The sequence below is a fragment of the Rhineura floridana genome, chromosome 18 (assembly GCF_030035675.1).
Source record: "Rhineura floridana isolate rRhiFlo1 chromosome 18, rRhiFlo1.hap2, whole genome shotgun sequence".
Classification (NCBI taxonomy): domain Eukaryota; kingdom Metazoa; phylum Chordata; class Lepidosauria; order Squamata; family Rhineuridae; genus Rhineura; species Rhineura floridana.
The window spans coordinates 24,449,454-24,470,691 of NC_084497.1; the positions used below are offsets into that span (position 1 = coordinate 24,449,454).

At 46.9% G+C, this 21,238-nt stretch overlaps 1 protein-coding gene across 1 annotated transcript; it reads left to right on the forward strand.

The window, feature by feature from the left end:
- The first annotated feature begins 3,168 nt into the window (after positions 1-3,168).
- Positions 3,169-20,598, forward strand: TMEM88B (transmembrane protein 88B). The gene is made up of 2 exons (XM_061602232.1): positions 3,169-3,438; positions 20,329-20,598. The coding sequence occupies exons 1-2, from the start codon at positions 3,169-3,171 to the stop codon at positions 20,596-20,598; spliced, it is 540 nt and encodes a 179-aa protein (XP_061458216.1).
- The last annotated feature ends 640 nt before the right edge of the window (positions 20,599-21,238 follow it).

Below are 21,238 nucleotides of genomic sequence, written 5' to 3' on the forward strand. Positions count from 1 at the left end.
GCTGGATGGACCAACAGTCTGACGTGGTATAAGGCCACTTCCGACGTTCCTACGCAGCAGAAATTGGTGACTCCAACATCGGTAGGGCAGTGAATCCGCTCCAGGTTTTCGTGCAAACTTTCAGGGAGCTGTCCAAGGTGCTGAAATGAGTCACTGCCCCACTGACACTGCAGCCACCCATCTCCGCTGCTCCTCTGCACACCAGGCAAGCAAGAGGTGCCAACGGAGTTCGAGGGCACAGCCCAGCAAGGCCAAAACAATCGAGGATGAGCAGCGAGGGCAATGAGGGGTGCAGCCTGGGGAGAGTTCCGAGGGCCAGACGGAGGGGTTTGGAGGGCCACGTTTGGCTCCCATGCCTCGGGTTTTCCATCCCGGATTGAATAGATTTGTTAGCTGTTTCTCAAAAATGCCACACTTTCCCTACAGTATCCGATAAAACCGGTTTAAAATATATAAAATGGCATGTGCACCGTTCCCTTCTGCTTTGTTGTGTGCTATTATAGTTAAGCCAGACATGCTTAGCAAAAGGACTCATTAAGGGTCATTAAGAAGCAACTAACCCTAAGAAGCAACTCAGCAATCTGGAACAACACCACCAATTAACAACATGTTTAGGGCCTGCCTAAAAGACAACCAGGAAAGAGGTGGCCATATATCCCGAGAGAGAGGGTTTTGGATATGTAGGGCCACCACTGAAAAAGGCCTGTCTCTCGCCACCTATCTCCTGTTCTGGTAACCAGCCCCGTTACTCCCCCCCCCCCACATCTCCAAGTGCCATGTGAGCTATTTCCACAGCCAAACTGACTTGGCACTCCCCCCCCCCGCCGAAGCTGGGATAGTTGGAGTGTTTGCAGACATTCCAGGACATCACAAGAACTCCCCTTTAGACAATCCACCCTGGGCTCCTACTGAAAGGACGGAATATATATTATGATTATTTGATGATGATGATGATGATTATCAACAACAATAATAGCCCACATTTCATTGGATGGCAGGATTGAACACCTATCCTCTCATCTGCTCTCAGCAGAAGATAAATGCAAACAGCTTCTCTTTCTAAGTGGGGGTGGCTTACGTAGGTAACCCCCCCCCCAGGCTTATTTATTTATTTATTGAATTTATTAGTCACCCATCTGACTGGCTGTCCAGCCACTCTGGGCGACGTACAACATAGGCATACAATACGTAGGCATTAAACATCTAAAAACAATGAAGATAAAATCGAACCCACCCCAAAAGCCTGCCTGAAGAGCCAGGTCTTCAAGGCCCGTTGGAAGCTCATCATAGAGGGGGCATGGCTGAGACCATTTGGGATGGAGGAGGAGGATGGGGGGGGCATGCCTGCCTCATTTTGTGGTCCTGTCTTTTAGTGTGTACACCAGAGACAAGGGAGAAATTCAATTTTGTTTGCATTTTAACTAGAAACTCCCACTTCTCAAACCCATACGCAAACTGAAGGTTGCGATGCAGTTGTCCCACCAAGCCACCTGGACAAAAATGCTTCTCCTGGGAGAAAGCGTGCATGAAAAATGAGAACAACACACAACATGCATTGGGTTAGGAATAGCTGCTTGCCGAAACGTTAATCAAAACTGCATACAAAAATATTCTTTGAGAAATTTGCACTGAGGAGTTTTCACCAGGATTTTATTTCATTTTTTTTTTAATTGCAGATTGCTACAGAAATATGGAGAACTGAATTTAAGACTGGGAAAAATGAGAAACAGAGAAACCAAAACGGACATATCTGTCCATCCCTAGTAAACACACACACACATCCACACCCCTGCAACTCTAAGAGGCTCCGCAGTGTCTTTATAAGAAGGAGTTGGCTAGTCTAGAGATATGCTGGTGAAGAAATGCTGACAGTGCTTCTTGGAGGCATATGATGCGGGTGTGTTTCCTCTTTAGTCTGAAATTGTTGTTCCCATTAACCATACTGCTGCATTCATGGCCTTGTTTATGACATGTTTTCCTTACGGTTGTTTGAGGGTAGTTGCTTTATGATGTGTTTCAGTTACGGGTAGCTGCATTTTTAGAACTGGTTTGATTTCTTGCCGTTCCGCTGTTGGCTTTTATTTGCAAACCACCTTGGTATTTCTCCTGGAAACAAAAGGCAGTGTCTGTATGAGTCTGATCATAAGGTCCTGGATTGATGGCTCTGTGAGTAGTAAGCCATGCCAGCTGGGAATGGGGGTGGCTTTCTGGCTGGGGGAGCAGCGGTTGCCAGTGATTGGCTGGATGTCAGAGAGAGAGAGAGTCAATGAAACTGCCTGCAAACGCTGCAACGCTGCACAGTAATCAGAGCCGGCTAGCTGGGGGAAGGCATCTAATATGAACTGCAGATAGGGAGATGCAACACTTTCCCGTCAAACTCAGCTTCTGCCCTGCTGCGTAGATTGCTGTGCATCGCTAGGATCGTTGAACAAACCAAAGGATCAGGCTTGCTGTTTGCTTGGTGTGGGTTGTTTTTTGTGTTTGGCAGAAAAAAAAATCCCCAAACTTTGGCAGAGAGAATTCCTGCCTCCCGTGATTGCAAGAGATAGAAAGAGATACACAAGGAGGAGGATTTGAAGTCGAAGGATTTCTTCCTGCCAAGATGACTGCAGGATAGATCCTCCCCAAGCAGCTGTGTCAAAGGAGCCTCGCAGAACATCGTGGCTCAGACCAGAATGGCGTGGAAACTCCGATAGAACAATACATCCCAACAAAAAGGATGCCCGCAAGAGCACGCATTCAAATCTGTGACTTCTTTCCTTGCTCCTAAACTTCCAGCTGGCACATCTCTGCTTGAACAGAAGATTCAGACAGAGCACAGGCTGAAGGTCGTCTTCTGGGGAACAAGCAGGAATGGTCCACCAGGAGTTTTGGAAGGTCTCCATCTCGTTCTGCTTAATGCTTGGCGATGGCCAATTGCTGGTGAGAGGACCACTGCTGGATCAAACTCAAAGTTCATCTCATGTCGGCTCTGTTGAGAAGCCTACACTAGCGACACCTCTCTGAAAGCCTTCTAGATTGGAAGGCAGAAAAGAGGAGTGGAAATTTGAGAGAGAGAGAGAGAGAGAGAGAAAGACAGAGACAGAGACAGAGAGAGACAGAGACAGAGACAGAGAGAGAGATTAGTTGGGCAGCTGGGTGGCTGACCCTATTTGATTTCTTTGAAAAATGTCCGACCAGGAGATTGATGACTTTGATGTGGACAACCTGTCTGACACATCGCGGATGATCAAGGGTCTGCCCCCGTACAACATGGACGACCAACTTCTGCCCATGGAGCGTCGTAGTACCTGCGGTTGTTGGGCCTGGACTTGCCTGGTGGCGGCGATGAACTCTTTGGTCTTCCTGTTGAACATCCTCCTGATGGCCGCCATCTTTGCCATCGTGCTCCTGCCCACCATCGTGGTGGTCTACTTTGGGTTCCAGTGCCACTCGCGGGTAAGTGCCAAGCTGCCCGCAGAAAGTTCTCATGAGGAAGCCCAGTCCCTAAACGCTGCTTCAGGCATAGGCAAGGTGGCAGCCATTGGATGTTTGCTGGTCTGCAGCTCCCATCATCCCACACCCTGGGCTCTGAGGTTTGGGACTGATGGGAGTTGTAGTCCAACAAGCATCTGGAGGGGCATGGGTTTCTCTTCCTGCCATAGATCCCAGATTATGGTCTGATGGCACATGAGGCCACCACCTTGCTGAAGCTAAGCCGGTCTGGGTCTGGTCAGTGCCTGGATGGAAGACCACTTGGCCACCCCATCTGTTCTGCCTTGGGCTCCATGATGAAAGAAAGGTGGGAAATAAAGGTGATTAGATTAGATAGATAGATAGATAGATAGATAGATAGATAGATAGATAGATAGATAGATAGATAGATAGATAGATAGATAGATAGATAGATAGATAGATAGATAGATAGATAGATAGATAGATGTGTAGGGTTCAGTAAATGAGTGCAAGGACCAAAGCAATGCTGGGAGAGAACACAATGTTCTGTGATGAGGTTTTCATGTAGAACGTAGGAACTGCCTTGTACTGAGTCAGACCATTGGTCCATCTAGCTCAGTACTGCCTACACTGACTGGCAGTGTCTCTCCAGGGTTTCCCAGCCCTGCCTGGAGATGCCATTGGGGACTGAACTTGGGACCTTCTGTGTGCAAAGCAAATGCTCTGCCACAGAGCTGCGGCCCTTCTCCATGGGCTCTGCTTGCAGGAAGTGGAAATAGATGGGTTAATGAGGTAGTGTTTACTGTCCAAGATTGAGCTCTGGAAAAATATCAGCAACTCCATTTCAAGTTTGCAGCACTAGCCAGCTGTGGACAGGGCCAATTGTCTAGCATCCATGCCCTTTGCACAGGAAGCATCTTTCCCATCTTTCATTCTCTGGCTTTAGCATTCTACTGCTCTGGCAACTCACGAAGCATGTGAAAACCTGGCTGGATCCGAGCTTCTGGCTAGAGTTGGAAATGAGGCTATGGAGCTGGGGAAGAAGGAGAAATTCAACTCAGTTCACATTTAAGGGCTGTTCCAGACTGGTGTTTTATTGTGGCGGTATTTTGTTGCATGTTCTTGACGCAATAATAATAATAATAATAATAAACTTTAATTTATAGGCCGCCTATCTGGCCAATGGCCACTCTAGGCAGCGTACAATAAAGCACGATAAAATACATGGTAAAATATGATACAATAAAAACAATACAATGCAAAATTACAATATTTAGTAGAGTTGTCAGTAATACAATTCTGAAGCAAGTTCACCTTAGAAGTCTCAAGTTCATAAAGGCCTGATGGAAAAGCCAAGTCTTCAGGCCTCGGCGAAATATATATAAGGAAGGGGCATGTCGAAGATCTATTGGGAGGGAGTTCCAAATCGTGGGGGCCGCCACAGAGAAGGCCCTCTCCCGAGTCCTCACCAACCCAATCACTTTAGTTGACGGGACTGAGAGGAGGCCCTGAGTGGCAGATCTTGTAGGGCGGCAAAATTTATGACGTTGGAGGCGCTCCACCAGGTATACTGGGCCGAAACCGTACAGGGATTTATAGGTTAATACCAACACCTTGAATTGAGCCCGGAAATAGTACATTACTGGGTGGATTTATTCTGCTTTAGCACATATTCACACCATATATGTAGAGCACTATAATACCACTTTAAACAGTCATGACTTCCCCTGAAGGATTCTGGGAACTGTAGTTCGTTAAGGGTGTTGTTGTTAGGAGACCCCAGAGCCACAATTCCCAGAGTGGTTTAACAATCAATCCTTCTTCCCAGGGAACTCTGAGCATTGTAGCTCTGTGAGGGGAAGAGGGGTCTCCTAACAATCTCAGCACCCTTAAGCAACGACATTTCCCAGGATTCTTTGGAGGAGGTCGTGACTGTTTAAAGTGGTATGATAGGGCTGGTGTGAATGTGGCCTTTGTTTGTTCTGCAAGCGCTTCCCCAACGCTCTCCGGAAAGGCCACGGCACAACAAAAGCAGTACAAAAATAAACCAGCACATCTGTGAAATATACAAAAAGTTTCAGGATTTCAGCAGGAACCTCCAAGATATTGACTGGCTGGGAATGAAGCAGTATGACCACCCCAAAAACTTTTGCAGGGGCAAACAGTGTTGAAAGTGGGATTGTGTGTGACTGCCTTGCCCCAAGATCATCATGAATGTGCATTAAAAAGGATGTCTGGGGGTGCCCTTAATGCAAACTTACCTAATTCGTACTTTCCCAACACACAAACAGAAATGTGGCTGTCCTTGAAATCCGCACTTCTTCACATTCTCCAATGCAGCTCTTCAGCTGAAATGTGTGTGCAAAAATGCATACATTCAGAGAAAGTGTGCACAAAAAATGCATGCTAGTGGGAAAAAAGCATATAAATATGCATTAGATTAGGGGGAATTGCTTGGGGAAAAGTGGATGTTAGGAGAAACCCTGGATGTTTCTAACTGTGTTTTAGAGTGTTTTTAATTGTAGCTGTGTTTTCAATTGTGTTTTTAGAAGGATTTGCTTTTTTCTTGTTAAATGGTTTTGTTTGCGTTTGCCTCTGTGCGCTCCTTCGGGAAGGAGGGTGTGACGCCGTCCTTATCTGCAGACAAATTTTCATGAGGACTTAAAACAATCACAAACGGATGCAGGAATGCGTCGAACTGAACTTGGGGGTGTGGGGGTGTTTAATAATAACCCCTGACCTTACAGGATGGTTGCAACGTCGGCCAAGATCCTGTCAGCGGTGTGTGTTGTACACTCTGATGTCTAAAGCGCTTACTTATCTGGCACAGTCATCGATAAGGTGGGGCCGTGCCAGTGTGTTGGAAGAATAGGGACCCTCCCTCTCATGAGTTCATTCCAGCTGCCTAGAGGTTGGGAGGATGAACAGACATCATCGAGGGCCTTTCGGCTGGAAGGCAAGGTGGAAATAAGCAACAACAACAACAATAATAATAATCAGGGAACAGGTCTGTAACACAGGCGGGCCCTAAAATTACATTTGTACCCACAGCTTCCTGTGCCAAACTCATGCCACTGGTTCCTGTGCAATAACTCAATATATTGCTAAGTCAGAGATGGGGAACCTCTTGCCCGGGGGCCAAATGCAGCCCTATATCTGCCCCCCAGGCCTCTCTCCAGGCCACGCCCATTCCTAGCCGTGCTTTGCACCCACACCTGAGTGCTTTTGCCTGACTGGAACGAGCCCTTGAACTCTGATCATGCTTCCCTGGGTGGAGGATAGAGAGGGATGTGCGAGGGGGTGTAGAAACTTGTCTGCTGTGCAAAGGTAAAAATTACACCTGTTGCTCCTCCTGCTCTTGCCTCTGGCCCTCGCCACTCCTGGCACACGGACCCTGGAAGGTTGCGGAGAAGGGAATGCGACCCTCGGGCTGGGGAAAAAATGTTCCCCATCGCTGTGGTAAGTTGTAGGCTTCGCAGGCAGATGATCCCAGGGGTTCTCTCCGTTGCTTGCCCTACTCGTTTCATATGTTTACTGCTTGGTCCAAAGACCACTGCCGAACGGCTCTAAATACAAAACGTTAAAACATTACATGACTTGCGTACAATGATCACAATTAAAATTAATAAAATAGATAAAATATATCACTAGTCTTAAAGTAAACAGAGCTTCACTTGTAAAACAGTTAGACAGTACTACAACAGGAAGTAAAATAGTATTGAACATTTAATATCTTGTCAGAGAGCATTTTGTGCACTCTTATCTACAAATCTCTACGACACTTTACAGGGATGGAATCCAGGGGCTTTTCTCTGCATCTAGCAGCCTTCATCGCAAATGCAGTGACCCTCCGGATTACATACTGATTTGTTGTCTGTATCAAAAAGCCGAGTTTCTCTTTCACACCCCAATATTTCATTTCCTTTAGGAACAATTAGCTATGATTAATTTAGGTCCATTCATTTCAGTGGGGCTACTCTGAGTGAAACAACATTGGATACAACCTCCTGGTTCAGTCCCTGGCACCTCCAGGTAAAAAAAAGATTAGGCAGCAGCTGATGGGAAACTTCTCTGTCTGAGACCCTGGAGAAGCTGCTGCCAGTCAGAGTAGACAACACTGGGCTGGGTGGACAAATTGTCTGACCTGGCAGGAGGCAGCATCGTATGTTGGCCCTCCTGACTGAGGACGAAATGGTACTTTGCAAAAGAAACTACACTCCAGCGCCCTTTGATCCTCCATGCGGAGATTCTACCCCTGCCTGCAGAACAGGTTTGGGGAAATTTTGGCCTTCTAGATGTTGTTGAATGACAACTCCCACCATTGGCCATGCTGGCTGGGCCTCATAGGAGCTGGAGTTCAGCATCATCCAGAGGGCCAAAGGTTCCCCAAGTGCTGCTTGCAGAGCTAAGAGCAAGCCTGGAGTCAGAGCCGGGAGACGTAGGGAGGAATGCAAGTTATTACGCTATACATCACTTTGAAAAAAAGCCCACCAAAATGGCTCTGCGGTAATTACTGAACCTCTGTGACAATCTAGATCAACACAGCCACATCTCGGCTGTCAGAGGAGCCTTCCCAACGATGGTTACTCGCTGCGATTTTTATTTTATTGTCACAATATTTCTCTCCATTTCTTTGGCACCCTCGGGTTTTTGCCAGCAGCTTCCCACTCTCCGGCTTTTGTCTGCATTTGCCTACGTGGGGACTGAAATCTCTTTAACTTCATTTTAATTAAGGCTGCTCCCTGCTAAACTCAGTCCCTGCAATTTGTCTATTCAATTAAACAGAGAGAGAGAGAGAGAGAGAGAGAGAGAATACCTAACCCACGGCATCAGTCACAGAAAGTAGAATCCATCCCACATCTGCCTCTTAGAGTGCGGATCCCAGAGTGCTGCACGGGCTCGCTTCCTAACTGCTGCTGGACACCCCACAATTTATTCAAACTGACAAACTAATTTTCTTCTCATTAGCAATTCTGCAGATTGGCTGTGCATGGATGCTCTCCTCATTGCGTCGGCTACTTTCCCCTTGTTAATCTGTCTTCCTTTAGCACCTGGGAAGCTTGAGCTTTACAAACCCAAGTTTTTATAGTTTTCAGGTTCCTTCTTGCACAACAGCGGTGGGGAAACTTCAGGCCCGTTCCCCTCAAGTGTGGCCCTCTAGGCCTCTTTAACTGGCCCATGGGACTCTTCCTCAGCCACGCCTCCTCCTCAGGCCACACCCACTCTCTCTAGGCCACACCCTTCTCTGGCCCCGCTCTACGCTCTTCTCCAACACTCTGGAACTGTGCTACTTTAGGGAAGAGCGGTAGCTCAGTGGCAGAGCATCTGCCTTGCATGCAGAAAGTCTTGGGTTCAATCCCAAGCATCTCCAGGTAGGGCTGGGAGAGACTCCCTCCCTGAAATCCTTGGGCTGAAAGTGGTTCCCTGCCCCTGTTGTACAGAGCTGTATCCAATGAAGATCTACTGAGAGACCTCCCTTAGCCGTGCCCATGCACTTCAGTGGGTCTACACTGAGCAGGATGAGCACTGGAGACAACCCACAAATCCCACACCAAATCCGGTACAATATTCAAGGGCTGCATACACACCGTACATTAAAAGCACATTGAAAGCACACACCCTGCCCCGAATCCTGGGACCGGTAGTTTACCATTGATACAATTCCCATTACCCTTAACAATCTACAGTTCCCAGGATTCTTTGGAAGGAAAAAGGGGATATGCTTTCAACATCAGTCATTGACGATCACTCCTGGCCGAGTAAGATTGTCTTCCAAGATAAGTTCGCTTGGAAGATGCCTGTGCGTGAATTTGTTTTATGTGGGGAGATAGGTGCACGACGATCAACATACAATCTTGACAGAAAAAGGCTTTGATCCAATGGCATGGGATACCACGACGATTGGAAGTCTTTTATCTGCTGCAGCCTTCATCTGCCTTCACAGCCGTTGTAATGTACACATTGTTATCCTCTGCCTGTCCTGCCGTTGAGGATTTTCTTGAATTGTTCTTTGTCTGGTTCCTCACCGCATCGCTCATAGGGTTCATTGGAACACGCAAGCCCACTCACCACAACAAGGTGACGATCCAGTGTGCACACAGCCTAGACTGCAAGCCCCTCGGGGCAAGGACCTGTCATACCTGTTCACTGTAAAATGCCATGTGTATAGGTGATCCTCCAGATCAGCCGAGCAATGAGGCTGGTGGTTCAGTCTTTGTTCACAGTACCACAGTGGCCCAGGGTGAGCCAGGATGCTGGGTATTGCTGATACCGCCCGTGCTCTAAAGCCTACGGCACCTCACGGGGTCCAAACACATCCTGTGCCATCATGTTCATGGATGGAATTCTCAGCTTCTCCTTGGAGGAAAGAGGTGGCCAGGTTCCTTTTGCAGATGTTTCTAAAGCTTTGTTTGAATATGTTTTTAAAGCTGCTTTTAATATGTTTTTACAGCTGGTTTGTTTGAAGATGTTTGAAAGCCTTTTGTTTTAAGATGTTTTAGAGTGGTTTTCAGGGGGTTTTCTTTGCTGCCCTGCTTGAGAGCCAGTGTGGCGTAGTGCTTAAGGTGTTGGACTACAACCTGGGAGACCAGGGTTCGAATCCCCACACAGCCATGAAGCTCCCTGGGTGGCCTTGGGCCAGTCACTGCCTCTCAGCCTCAGAGGAAGGCAATGGTAAACCCCCTCTGAATACTGCTTACCATGGAAACCCTATTCGTAGGGTCGCCATAAGGCAGTCCATTTCCTTTGCTGCCCTGAGTTCCTTCTGGGAGGAGGGGGTAGGATATAAATTTAATGAATAAATAAATGTTCTGCTTCCACTGGCAGAGACAGTAGGCCTCTGAACACCAGTTGCTAGGAATCACAGCTGGAGAGAGTGCTGTTGCACTCAGGTCCTGCTTGCAGATTTCCCAGAGGCATCTGGCTGGCCACTGTGAGAACAGGATGCTGGACTAGATGGGCCTTTGAGCGGATGCAGCAGGGCAGCGATTTCCATCCCATCCTGCGTTCATCACAATCAGCACTGTTTCTGTTCTGCTACAGTCCGGTTTCTCTCAAAACTGACACTATTTGTCTCACTATCCGCTATAACATAACTCGTTATTAACTAGCATAACTAGTGAGCAATTATTTACATCATGTTTGCTGGCTAAAAAACCCCACAACGGCAGTGAATCCCGCTCGAATTTGCTTGCACAATTTCAGTTCCTGACCCTGGGTAAATATGGGAATTATGGCGATTTCCATGCCCACTTTGGTTCCGAATGAATCCTCCAACATCTCTAGTTATTATGTTCTTATGGAAGATCAAAAACTGGAACCCTCTTGCAGGAGAAGAAGCAAGAGTAGGACCACCCCCAGTAGACCTCTGCAGCACTAGGAGCCCTGAGCATCGGTCAGATGCAAACATCTCTTCCCCGTGACTAGGGATGGGCGAGAAATTCAATTCAGTTTACATTTTGAGCTGGATCTACCAAATTGGCGCTTTCAAAAGCAATATGAGAACCAAAACATGGCCATCCTACAATATTTGCATGCCTCTGAATTTTGCGATGCAGTTTGCCGACCAAACCATATTTCCAAAAATGCATCTGTTAGGGAAAAGTGTGTATAGAAATGAACACCAGTGAAAATGACATGCAAAAACGCATCCGGTGGCGAGAAATGGCTCGCAGAAATGTGTACAGGAGTCCAAACTGCTGGCAAAAAAACTTAGGATCGTTAGGATACATTTGCGCAAAAACCCTGGAGAATTTTCATGAGGAGTTTTCTAAAAAACAACAACTCCAATTGCTGCAGAAATGTGGAGAACTGAATTTAAGATTGGGAATATGAGAAACGGAGAGGACCAAGATGGGCAGATCCTTCCATCCATTCCACCACTGGGAGGACTTTATACCAGCTCTTGACTTTCTCAGGTGCCCTTTTGCAGCATCCCCTGTTGGAGCACTGGGAACTTTTCCCATCTCCCACCCACCGCCCACCTACAAACACTCAGCCTCTAAAGCTGCCAATAGTGCCACAATGATTAAGGAACTCTCCCCCCCCTTTTCCTTGTTGGTTCCTCTTAAATTGATTTAAGAACATCGATGCTGAAGGAGGTTTGATGAACTAACTTAAATAAAGTGGTCTGCAGAGCTGTTCAATCAGTCTCGGCGTGTGGCTTTGCTCTGGGAATGACCCCTTTGGAATCAATGGGGCAAACCATGGAGGAATCACATGAGCCGTTGGCGTGGCCCCAAGGATCTCAAATGGCAACCGCTCTCCTCCAGGGCCAAAAGCGCAATCTGTGAACCAGAGATTAACTGCAGATTGATGGCATCCCCAATGAGCCACTCCCTCGCCTGGGAGACGGTTGTGGTTATTTCCTTGCGATGGCTTCGATTTTGCCATCATCGAGGAGGGAAATGGCTCAGTTGGGGGTCTGAGAGCATCGCCGGCTGATAAAATGAACAAATCAGATGGGCGTCGCAGCAATCAGTCCCTGCAGAGGGGTGATCAGGTGCCATTGTTTGTTTTTCACGTGAGCAGAATTTTCCTTATGATCAGCCAGCTAGCCGGTGCTGATTGCATGCTGGAAGTTATAAAGGGAGGGGAGATGTCTCTTTCCCCGATTCAATTTCATAGGAATGTAGGAATCAGCCTTACACTGAGTTAAACCCTTGGACCATCTCGCTCAGTATTACCAGCCCTGACTGGCAGTGGCTCTCGGGGGCTTAAGAACATAGGAAGAGCCTTGCTGATGGATCAGGCCAGTGGCCCATCTAGGCCACCATCTTGTTCTCACAGTGGCCAACCAGACGCCCGCGGACAGCCCGAAACCAGGACCCGAGCACAACAGCACTGTCCCTGTCTGAGACAACCCAGGAACTGGTATTCAGAAGCATGCTGCCTCCAACAGCAGAGGGAGTCTGGGAACTATCTGCTGCCCAGATATATCTTGGACACTGCCCATTGGGTGTCAGTAAGGACTGAAGCTTAGAAATAGGTTTCCCAGGGTGGCCACTATGAAGCAAGATGGCTGCTGTTGTGTGCTCATCAGAATGCCTGAAATAATTCCTCCATCACTGCATGGGTGGCTGCATTGGTGGCTACATCACTCTCTCCGGAGAAGCGTCTTCTCTATAATGGTGCCCCAGTGGCGTAACTTTCTTGGAGACATGGATGGTCATACGATGGGGCTCTACTGTATATTTGTTTTCCCTCTCTTTCTCTCTCTCTATTTGTTTTCTCTAGATTTTGCAGGTTAGATTGATTTGAGATTTGAGCTTGCTTTGCGATATTTTGTGGTGTTATTTATTGATACCGTTGAAGTTTTTTATTTACATTCCAAATTGTTTCTCTTATATCATTTTATTCTTGCTATGGGAGCCCACCACCTCTCTAGGTCATTGGTTCCATTGTCATATGGCTCTAACAGTTAGGAAGTTTTTCCTGATGTCCAGTTGAAATTTGGCTTCCTGCAACTTGAGCCCATTATTCTGTGTCCTACACTCTGGGACGATAGAGAAGAGATCCTAGCCCTCCTCTATGTGAGAACCTTTCATGTACTTGAAGAGAGAAGAAGATAGAGAGGCTTGGGGGGCCATCTTGGAGGGCCCCCAGGCCTGACCTTCTCTACCCTTATAGATTCAGATGTTGATTGCAACAAGATCACTTTCCCTCCCTACCCCAACCCTCACACTTTTGCCTTCGGTTGAACAGCTTTGTCAGGTTTTGGGGGCTTGGAGTACCTCCCGTGCTTGTTTGAACTGGGATAAAAGATCCCCCCAAGAAGCCATGTCTCCCTCCAAACACAGTTAGCTCCTCTAAACACAACGACCTCTCCCCAGGCTTGACGAGCAAGCAAAGTGTTAAATGCAGCCGATCCATTTCATTTGTCAACGTGCGCAGTTTGTTCCCACCCCTTTTTAATTTTCTTCAATATCCTGCAAATATTTGTTAGTACTACTGACATATTCCCCCAACGTGGGCGGCCATGGAGGTGCAGACACCCCTACCTCCTTGGGATTGTTTATTGTTGGTGCCCTAATTACCTAGCGTGCTGGCGGAGAAGATTCGCCCTTCCACTCTCTCAGCCCACCCCAAAAAAGGAGATTGTTAAGAGCAGGAAAAGTGAAGGCAATGACAACCAAAATGATCTGAGGTGGGGGCTGGAGCAGCTCTCTGAAGAGGAAAGGACATGACGTTTGGGGAATAAAGGAAACTCCCATATACTGAGACAGACTGTCGGTCCATCTAGCTCCCTATTGTCTACACTGACTGGCAGCAGCTCTCCAGGATTTAGACAGGATTCTTGCCCAGCCCTACAAATAATTGGGTGTTAGAACAAATTAAACCAGAATTATCACTAGAAGCTAATATGATGAAACTGAGGTTCTCATACTTGGGACACATCATGAGAAGACATGATTCACTAGAAAAAACAATAATGCTGGGAAAAACAGCAGGGAGTAGAAAAAGAGGAAGGCCAAACAAGAGATGGATCGAATCCATCAAGAAAGCCACAGACCTGAACTTACAAGATCTGAACAGGGTGGTTTGCGACAGATGCTATTGGAGGTCACTGATTCATAGGGTCACCATAAGTCATAATTGACTTGAAGGCACATAACAACAACATAAATCACTAGAAGCTAAAATGATAAAACTGAGGTTATCATACTCTGAACACATCATGAGAAGACATGATTCACTAGAAAAGACAATCATGCTGGGGAAAACAGAAGGGAGTAGAAAAAGGGGAAGGCCAAACAAGAGATGGATTGATTCCATAAAAGAATCTTGTAAGTTCAAGATCTGAACAGGGTGGTTCATGAGAGATGCTCTTGGAGGTCGCTGATTCATAGGATCGCCATAAGTCGTAATCAGCTTGAAGGCACATAACAGCAACAACAAAACCTGGAGATGACAGCTATTCAACCTGGGACCTTCTGTATGCAAAGCAGATGCTCTGTCATTCTGTCACTGAGCTACGGCCTTCCCTTAAGATCGAAGAATGGAGGAGTCTCTCTCTCTCTCTCTCCACTTAGATCTTCTCTAAAACCATGCTAGCAAGCCTTGCGAAATGAGAAGGGTTCTACAGGCCTCAGGTTTTGTCTGCTAAGTAACGGTCTCTGCGCTTTAAGACTTTTGTCTGGGCAACTGTTTGGAAAGGAGGGGATGGTAAAGATGGAGGAAGCTTTCTCTCTGTGCATCATTTCAAACACGTCATTCATTCTTTGCCATTTTATCTGTCACTGTAGCACACATACTGATAGAGGGATTAACGGTAAATAAAATTTACATCAGTTGCTCTGCCCACTTTCGCTTCTGGACCTGCTCCCTCTCATGTGTGGCCCTCGGAAGATTACTCACAAGGGAATGCGGCTTTCACCATCCCACCTACCATGCTCTGCATGGTAAGCAATAAAACCAAAACTCCACACCTACTCCAAAAGATTAAAAAAGGGCCGGTTATTTGCTTCCCCACCCCCAAATTGGAGTACATTATTCACTTCCACATATTATTTACTTCCACGCATTATTTACTTCCATATATCCCAGTCTGTGTCTGTGTTAGAATTGCTTTTAATATGTTTTCTTTAATAATATGTTTTTAACCCTTTTCTTTTAAAAAAAGATGTTTTTAAAGCTTTTTTAAAAAAATGTTTTTAACGTTGTTTTGTTTTACTGTATTTTAAGGTCTTTTTATGATGTTTTAAAGTGTTTGTAGCGTTTCTGTTTGCTGTCCTGGACTCCTGCTGGGAGGAAGGGCGGGATGTAAATCAAATAATAAATAATAAATAAATATCTGATCAATCAGAGATAGAGGGAAAGACAGAAGCCAAAGGGACAATATTGGGGAAACAGTATCGGGCTGTGTGGGCGGGTGTTTTCTGAAAAGTGTTTTGATTTCATCAGCCGTGAATGTGAATGATCAAGCCACTGTGCCAGCAAATCACGTCAGATTTCTAATGGTAAAACTCACCCGTGGCTGTCTTGTTCGGTACAGGAGGGCGATTCAGTGATTTGCAGACTAAGCGTTCCGCTATGAACTGGCTGGCTGGCTGGCTGCCTTCCAGCACGCTGATGAAATGTCAAGCAGCTCAAATCAGACCGATACGTTGACCCTTAATTATGAGGAGATGCGAGGACGATGAAAACAGCACGCAGAGCGTGCTCGAGTATTTCACAGCACAGATGTGGCAGTGCTCTTGCAAGCTTTGCTCTAAGTGGGAATATAAGAATTGTTTTTTTTTTAAAAAAGGGACAGTCAAATGGAGATTGACGTGACACATTTCGTGCCCTGCTGTCCATGCTAACTCTTTGGCAAGACTGCCTCCTTGCATTCTTGAACCATCTTTGCCTGCCAAGTGAACATCCTGCCAACAGAACCAGACCCTGGACCCTGTGTGAGAGATTTTCCTCTCCAAACAGACCTTTCACTGCCCTCACAGCCTCTTCAGTGTTGTTGACAGGCTATCACCAGAAGCTGTCTTGTGAACAGTTTATGACATGACAGGAGCTCAGCCAATGGCTGGAGGAAGCTGGCCAGCAGACAAGACTTGGCAGTTTTTATTTTGGATGCGGCGCTGACCAACGCCTAGTGCTGAAGTTGAACAAGAGAACTGTAGGGGGAACTGGGCCAAGGATTTCAGAAGGGAGCTGCAATCTCAGCAAGTTTATACCCTTTCTGCTAACCCCTCTCTTTCCTGGTTGTCTAGGGGTCATTTCTAGGGATAGGCGAATATGTCAATTTCTATTTCTGGGGATGGGCAAATCGGTTAGTTTCAGTTTCTCATTTCTCCGGTCTCAGGTTCAGTTTGGCACCAGTAGTGTAGTGGCAAATTCAGAAGTGCAGGGTCCCTTTCATGATAGTCACAGCCAGGCCTCCTTCTAAGATTGTACAACCTTCTAAGATTAAAGGATAATCTGGCCAGGCTTGAATACTGCTTTCTGGGTCTCTATCACTGTCACCATTGGACTGTCTCGCAGTCAGAGATCCTGCTTGAATTACTGAATACTGACGATGTAGATGGGATGCTATCCTCAGGATTCACTGTATCTTCTTCTTCTGCAGTTGCAGAATTCTCACTCTCCACAACTTGGCTTTTTGAAGTAGGAACTAATAGGAACTCCTTTTACTCTGATTGGCTCCAATTAGCAGGAAATAACAAAGAAGCAAATTAGAAGACTCTTCTCAGTGGCCAACAGACTCCCCTTTCATGCTGATTGGCTCATAGGATGCTGAAGACATAGGGACACTGCTGGGACCTGGCTCACAAAAAGTAAGGGGTCTAAGACCTTATTGGGCCCATTTCCCCATCAGTTTGTGATTTATTTTTTGTTTTTTATTTTAAAAATTCTCACCAGAAAAAAAATCATCATCATTTTAGTGCGTTTCTAGTATACACATTTTTGCAAGCAATTTCCCTCCCAGTACAATGCATTTTGTATGCTAATAAATGCATTTTTATGTACACTGTCCTATGTTGTATTCAGGTCTGATGCCGCAGCCCATGGAGCGAGGCAGGTCAGGAACATAGGAAGCTGCCTTATACTTGAGTCAGACCATTGGCCCATCAGTATTATCTACACTGACTGGCAGCAGGTCTCCAGGATATCAGGCAAAAGTCTCAGGACAGTGAAACAGAGAGGCCTGCTGCGCCTGAAAAGCTGGCAGCGAACACATCCGCCAGGCCAGCAGACCAAAGAGCTTCCCCAAGCACAATGAGACATGGTATCCTTCAAAGAACCCTGAGTACTGTAGTTTCTTAAGGGAGCTGGGAATTGTAGCTCTGTGAGGGGTGAATTACAGTTCCCAGCATTCTTAAGGGACAGTATGCCATACATTTGAAGCATGTGGCTACCCCCAAAGAATCTTGGGAACTGTAGTTTTCCCTTCAGAGAACTGTAGTTCCCAACATCGTACAACCTGTAGTTCCCAGGATAATTTGGGTAAGCCATATGCTTTAAATATACGGCATGGATGTGACTGCTAGAGTGGCATAAATGTGATTTAAGGACAGATCCACACCATACATTTAAAGCACATGCAACGCCTAACCTCCCCCCCACACCCTAGACCCCTGGGAACTGTAGTTTGTTAAGGTTGCTGGGCATTTGTAGCTGCATGAGGGGAAAACCACAGTTTCCAGGATTCTTGGTGGGGGAGTCTGTGATGTTCCTGCTTATAGTGTAAATATGGTAAGTGCTGTTTATATAGAAGACATATGGTAAGTGGAGTGAAAGAGAACCATACGCTTGTGAAACATTCTAAAACTAATCTTGTTATTTCTGATATTTAATAAATACTTATTTGGTTTACCAAAGGCCTGATCCTTGGCTGGGGGATATACATACCAGAAGGGAGGGCAAGGTAATTACCAAGGCTGAACAGAAACAGTATCTAATGGTGGTAGCGGTGAAGGGAGGAATAATAACAATTCAAGTATCCAGAGCAACCCAGAGTTGTATGCGTTATCTATAAAGATACAAGGGGGTTGGGAACAGCATAAGCACGCAGTCACAAAAGTAACCAGCTAGAGAGAGACTCAGGCAAAGTCTCTGGGAGTATTGGTTATAGGACGTGACTGGTGGTGCTGCCTAGCAGGGGGATCTAGTGAGATCTCTGCTAGAGCGGAGTGAGAAACCATATAAAGGACGGTACGGACTGGTGGTATCCCTGGTGGTGCCTAGTGAAAGGCAGTAGCCACAAGCAGGTGGGAACCTGACAGGGAGAATCAGGGAAGGACTTCACAGAGTCATGTGCTTTAAATGTATAGCCTGGATGCGAATAAGTTGCAAGAAAACAGCCAGATGGCCAACATTTCAGGGATGCTGATCTGCCTTTACCCCTTCTGATAAGGAACCCTGATCAACTTTTGAGGGACCCCAGGGTCCCCTGGAAGCCACCAAGGTAAAAAAAAGAAAAAAGTCTGTCGCCAGACATTTCTGCTGTCCTCTTAGCTGGGCAAGAGCTTGAGGAGCGGTCACCAAGCCCTGCGGGGACATAATGCATAATTAAACTTTTACTCTGACAACCGCAATCTTCTTTCCTCAATATATCAGGGCAGGTTGGCAGCCTGGAGATTAAATATGTAATGGGGGGGTTTTGTTGCGGGGTTGGGGGTTGGGGAGAAGAGACAAGCAGCCGCATGGAGAGCTGGGTCTGTGGCCGGATTTATTTTGTCATTTCATTTCCCTTTGCGAGAGTGAAGCTGCCACCAGAGAAGGCCTCTGTAACCCGGCCGGCTTCCCTTTGCAGCTGAGCGCTTCCTTGTCTTACTCTTTTCAGATTGGGGAATGCTTACTGTTTGGAAAAATCGCCTCCTGCTACTTAAAACCTTGGGGTTGTGGCCAACTAGGTCCTACTCAGAGCAGACCCATTGAAATGAATGGACCTAAGTTAGCTATGTCCATTAGCTTCGAGGAGTCTACTCTGAGTAGGACTATCATTCAGTACAACCCGTGGATAATGCTGCAGAGCATTAAGGCAGGGGTCGGGAACAGCAGGCCCGGGGGCCCTTTGTGGCCCTGCAGACCTTTCATTTGGCCCTCGGAACTATCCAGGTCACACCTCTCACTGGGTCTCCTTTGCACCCTCCTCGAGTGATTTTACCCGGCTGAAATGTGCCGTTGGGCTGAAAAAGCTCCCCACACATAAACATTAAGGCATGGCTACACTACACCACACTTGGCACAGTCACTAATCAAAATGGAGACAATAGCCAAGAAATCAGAAGAAGGCTAGGACTGGGGAGGGCAGCTGTGAGAGAACTAGAAAAGGTCCTCAAATGCAAAGATGCATCACTAAAGTCAGGATCATTCAGACCATGGTATTCCCGATCTCTGTGTATGGATGTGAAAGTTGGACAGTGAAAAAAGCAGATAAGAGAAAAATCAACTCCTTTGAAATGTGGTGTTGGAGGAGAGCTTTGCACATACCATGGACAGCGAAAAAGGCAAATAATTGGGAACACATAAAAATATACATCGCAGGTGTCAAAGGCCAGGATAAAGAGGTGCATCTATCAATCACACCACTCTTTTGACCTCAAAAGAGAAGCAGTGAGCAAGGTGGAGGGAATTGAGCCAAAGGAGGCTTTGCAAACTAATTTTCGTCAAGTACAATGGTTTCAAAAGGGACCAGAGATTATAGGGAAGGATGGTAGTTCAGTGGCAGCGCATCTGCTGTGCATGCAGAGGGTCCCAGATTCAATCCCGGGCATCTCCAGGGAGGGCAGGGCAAGACTCTGGCCTAAAACCCATGCGAGCTGCTGCCAGTCAGGGCAGACAATATTGGGAAAAGGGACATAGCTCACCAGGCTTGCATGCAGAAGGTCACACATTTAGTCGTTGGAATGTCCTGTCTGAAACCCTGGAGAGCCTCTGCCAGTCTGTGCAGACAATACTGAGCTAGATCGATCTTCCAATGGTCAGGCTCAGTATACGGCAGCTTTCTATGTTCAATTAAAAAAAAAGCAAAGAAATTCTGCCATGAGATTGAGACCTAACCAGGGCTGAACAAATGAGAAACAGTACGATTTTTTACATTTCTGTGAGCAATTTCCCCTAATGGATTGCACTTTTAATGTTATTTTCATGAATATATTCATTTTTAGGCACACTTTCCCCTAACATATCCATTTTTAGGAACATTGTTTGGTTGGAGAATGGCACGGCAACATTCGAGTAAGTTCGAATGTCAAAGGATGGCTTTGTTTCAGTTCTCACACTTTCGGAACGTGCAGATTGGATAGGTTCACCTTTAAATGCAAACTGATTTGAATGTCTCCCTCTTCTATAACGAATAGATATTCTTAACAGTAATCATCCTGCTCTAGTACTGTTTTGCTTCCTCCTCCCGGTGTCAGCTGTTGGGTCTGACTCGTTTTCTCCACCCGCTCGCAGGTGCTCCACTCCGCAGCCTATTACTGCAAGACCATCCTGGACGACAACAGCTCCTCCGCTCTGATCATCCTCGGCTTCGTCATCATGTCCCCGCTCATCGTGGTGGCCATGGCCGTCTACTGCAGCTTGGTACGGCGCCTCCGCCTCTTCATGTGCTTTCAGCCGTGGGCACGGGCGGTGTACAAGGGGGTGAAGTGGCGATGGTATGAAGATGGAGGGCTCTGCGGATGCGCAAAGGAGTGGAGCAGCCAAGTCAAGGCATGGGTTTAAGCCTTCTCCCGGGCACATCCATCTCTCTCTCTCTGTCTCTGTGCTTATCCAAATCTCATTTTTTAAGGGTGCAAAGGAACAGCAAGCGATGGCAAATCCATAGACAATTATTTTTGCCCACTTTGTCTCCTTTCACCAGGGGGCACTGGGCTTCCCATCGGTTCCAGAACTTTCTGTGAGCCAGGACATCCCGCATTCAACTCTCGCTTTAGCCATGAACTCAGAGGTTAGCCTGAGGGCAGGAGTGGGGGAACTTTTTCAGCCCAAGGGCCACGTTCCCATCAGGGCAACCTTCCAGGGGCCACATCCCAGTGGTGGGCGGGGCCAGGGGCAAGAGTGGGCAGAGCAACAAATGCAAGCTTTACCTTCGTTCCAGTAGGCTAGTTCCGCCACATGCTCAAACACCTCTCTCTGTCCTCCATCCAGGCAAACACGATCAGAGTTCAAGGACACATTTCCAGATAGACAAAAGCACTCCAGAAGCATGCAAAGCATGGCCAGTGAAGGGAGCGGTTGGGGAGGGTGTGTGGCCTGGGAAGAATCCCAAGTGCCAGGCGGAGAAGCCTGGAGGGCCACATGCATTTGCTGGACCTGAGGTTTCCCATCCTTGCCTTAGGGCAGCCTTTCCCAACTAGTGGGC

Bases quoted from the DNA above. Each gene is read 5' to 3' on its own strand.
- TMEM88B (XM_061602232.1), top strand. From the start codon at position 3,169: ATGTCCGACCAGGAGATTGATGACTTTGATGTGGACAACCTGTCTGAC. The intron at 3,439-20,328 runs GTAAGTGCCAAG...ACCCGCTCGCAG, and splicing joins GGTTCCAGTGCCACTCGCGG to GTGCTCCACTCCGCAGCCTA.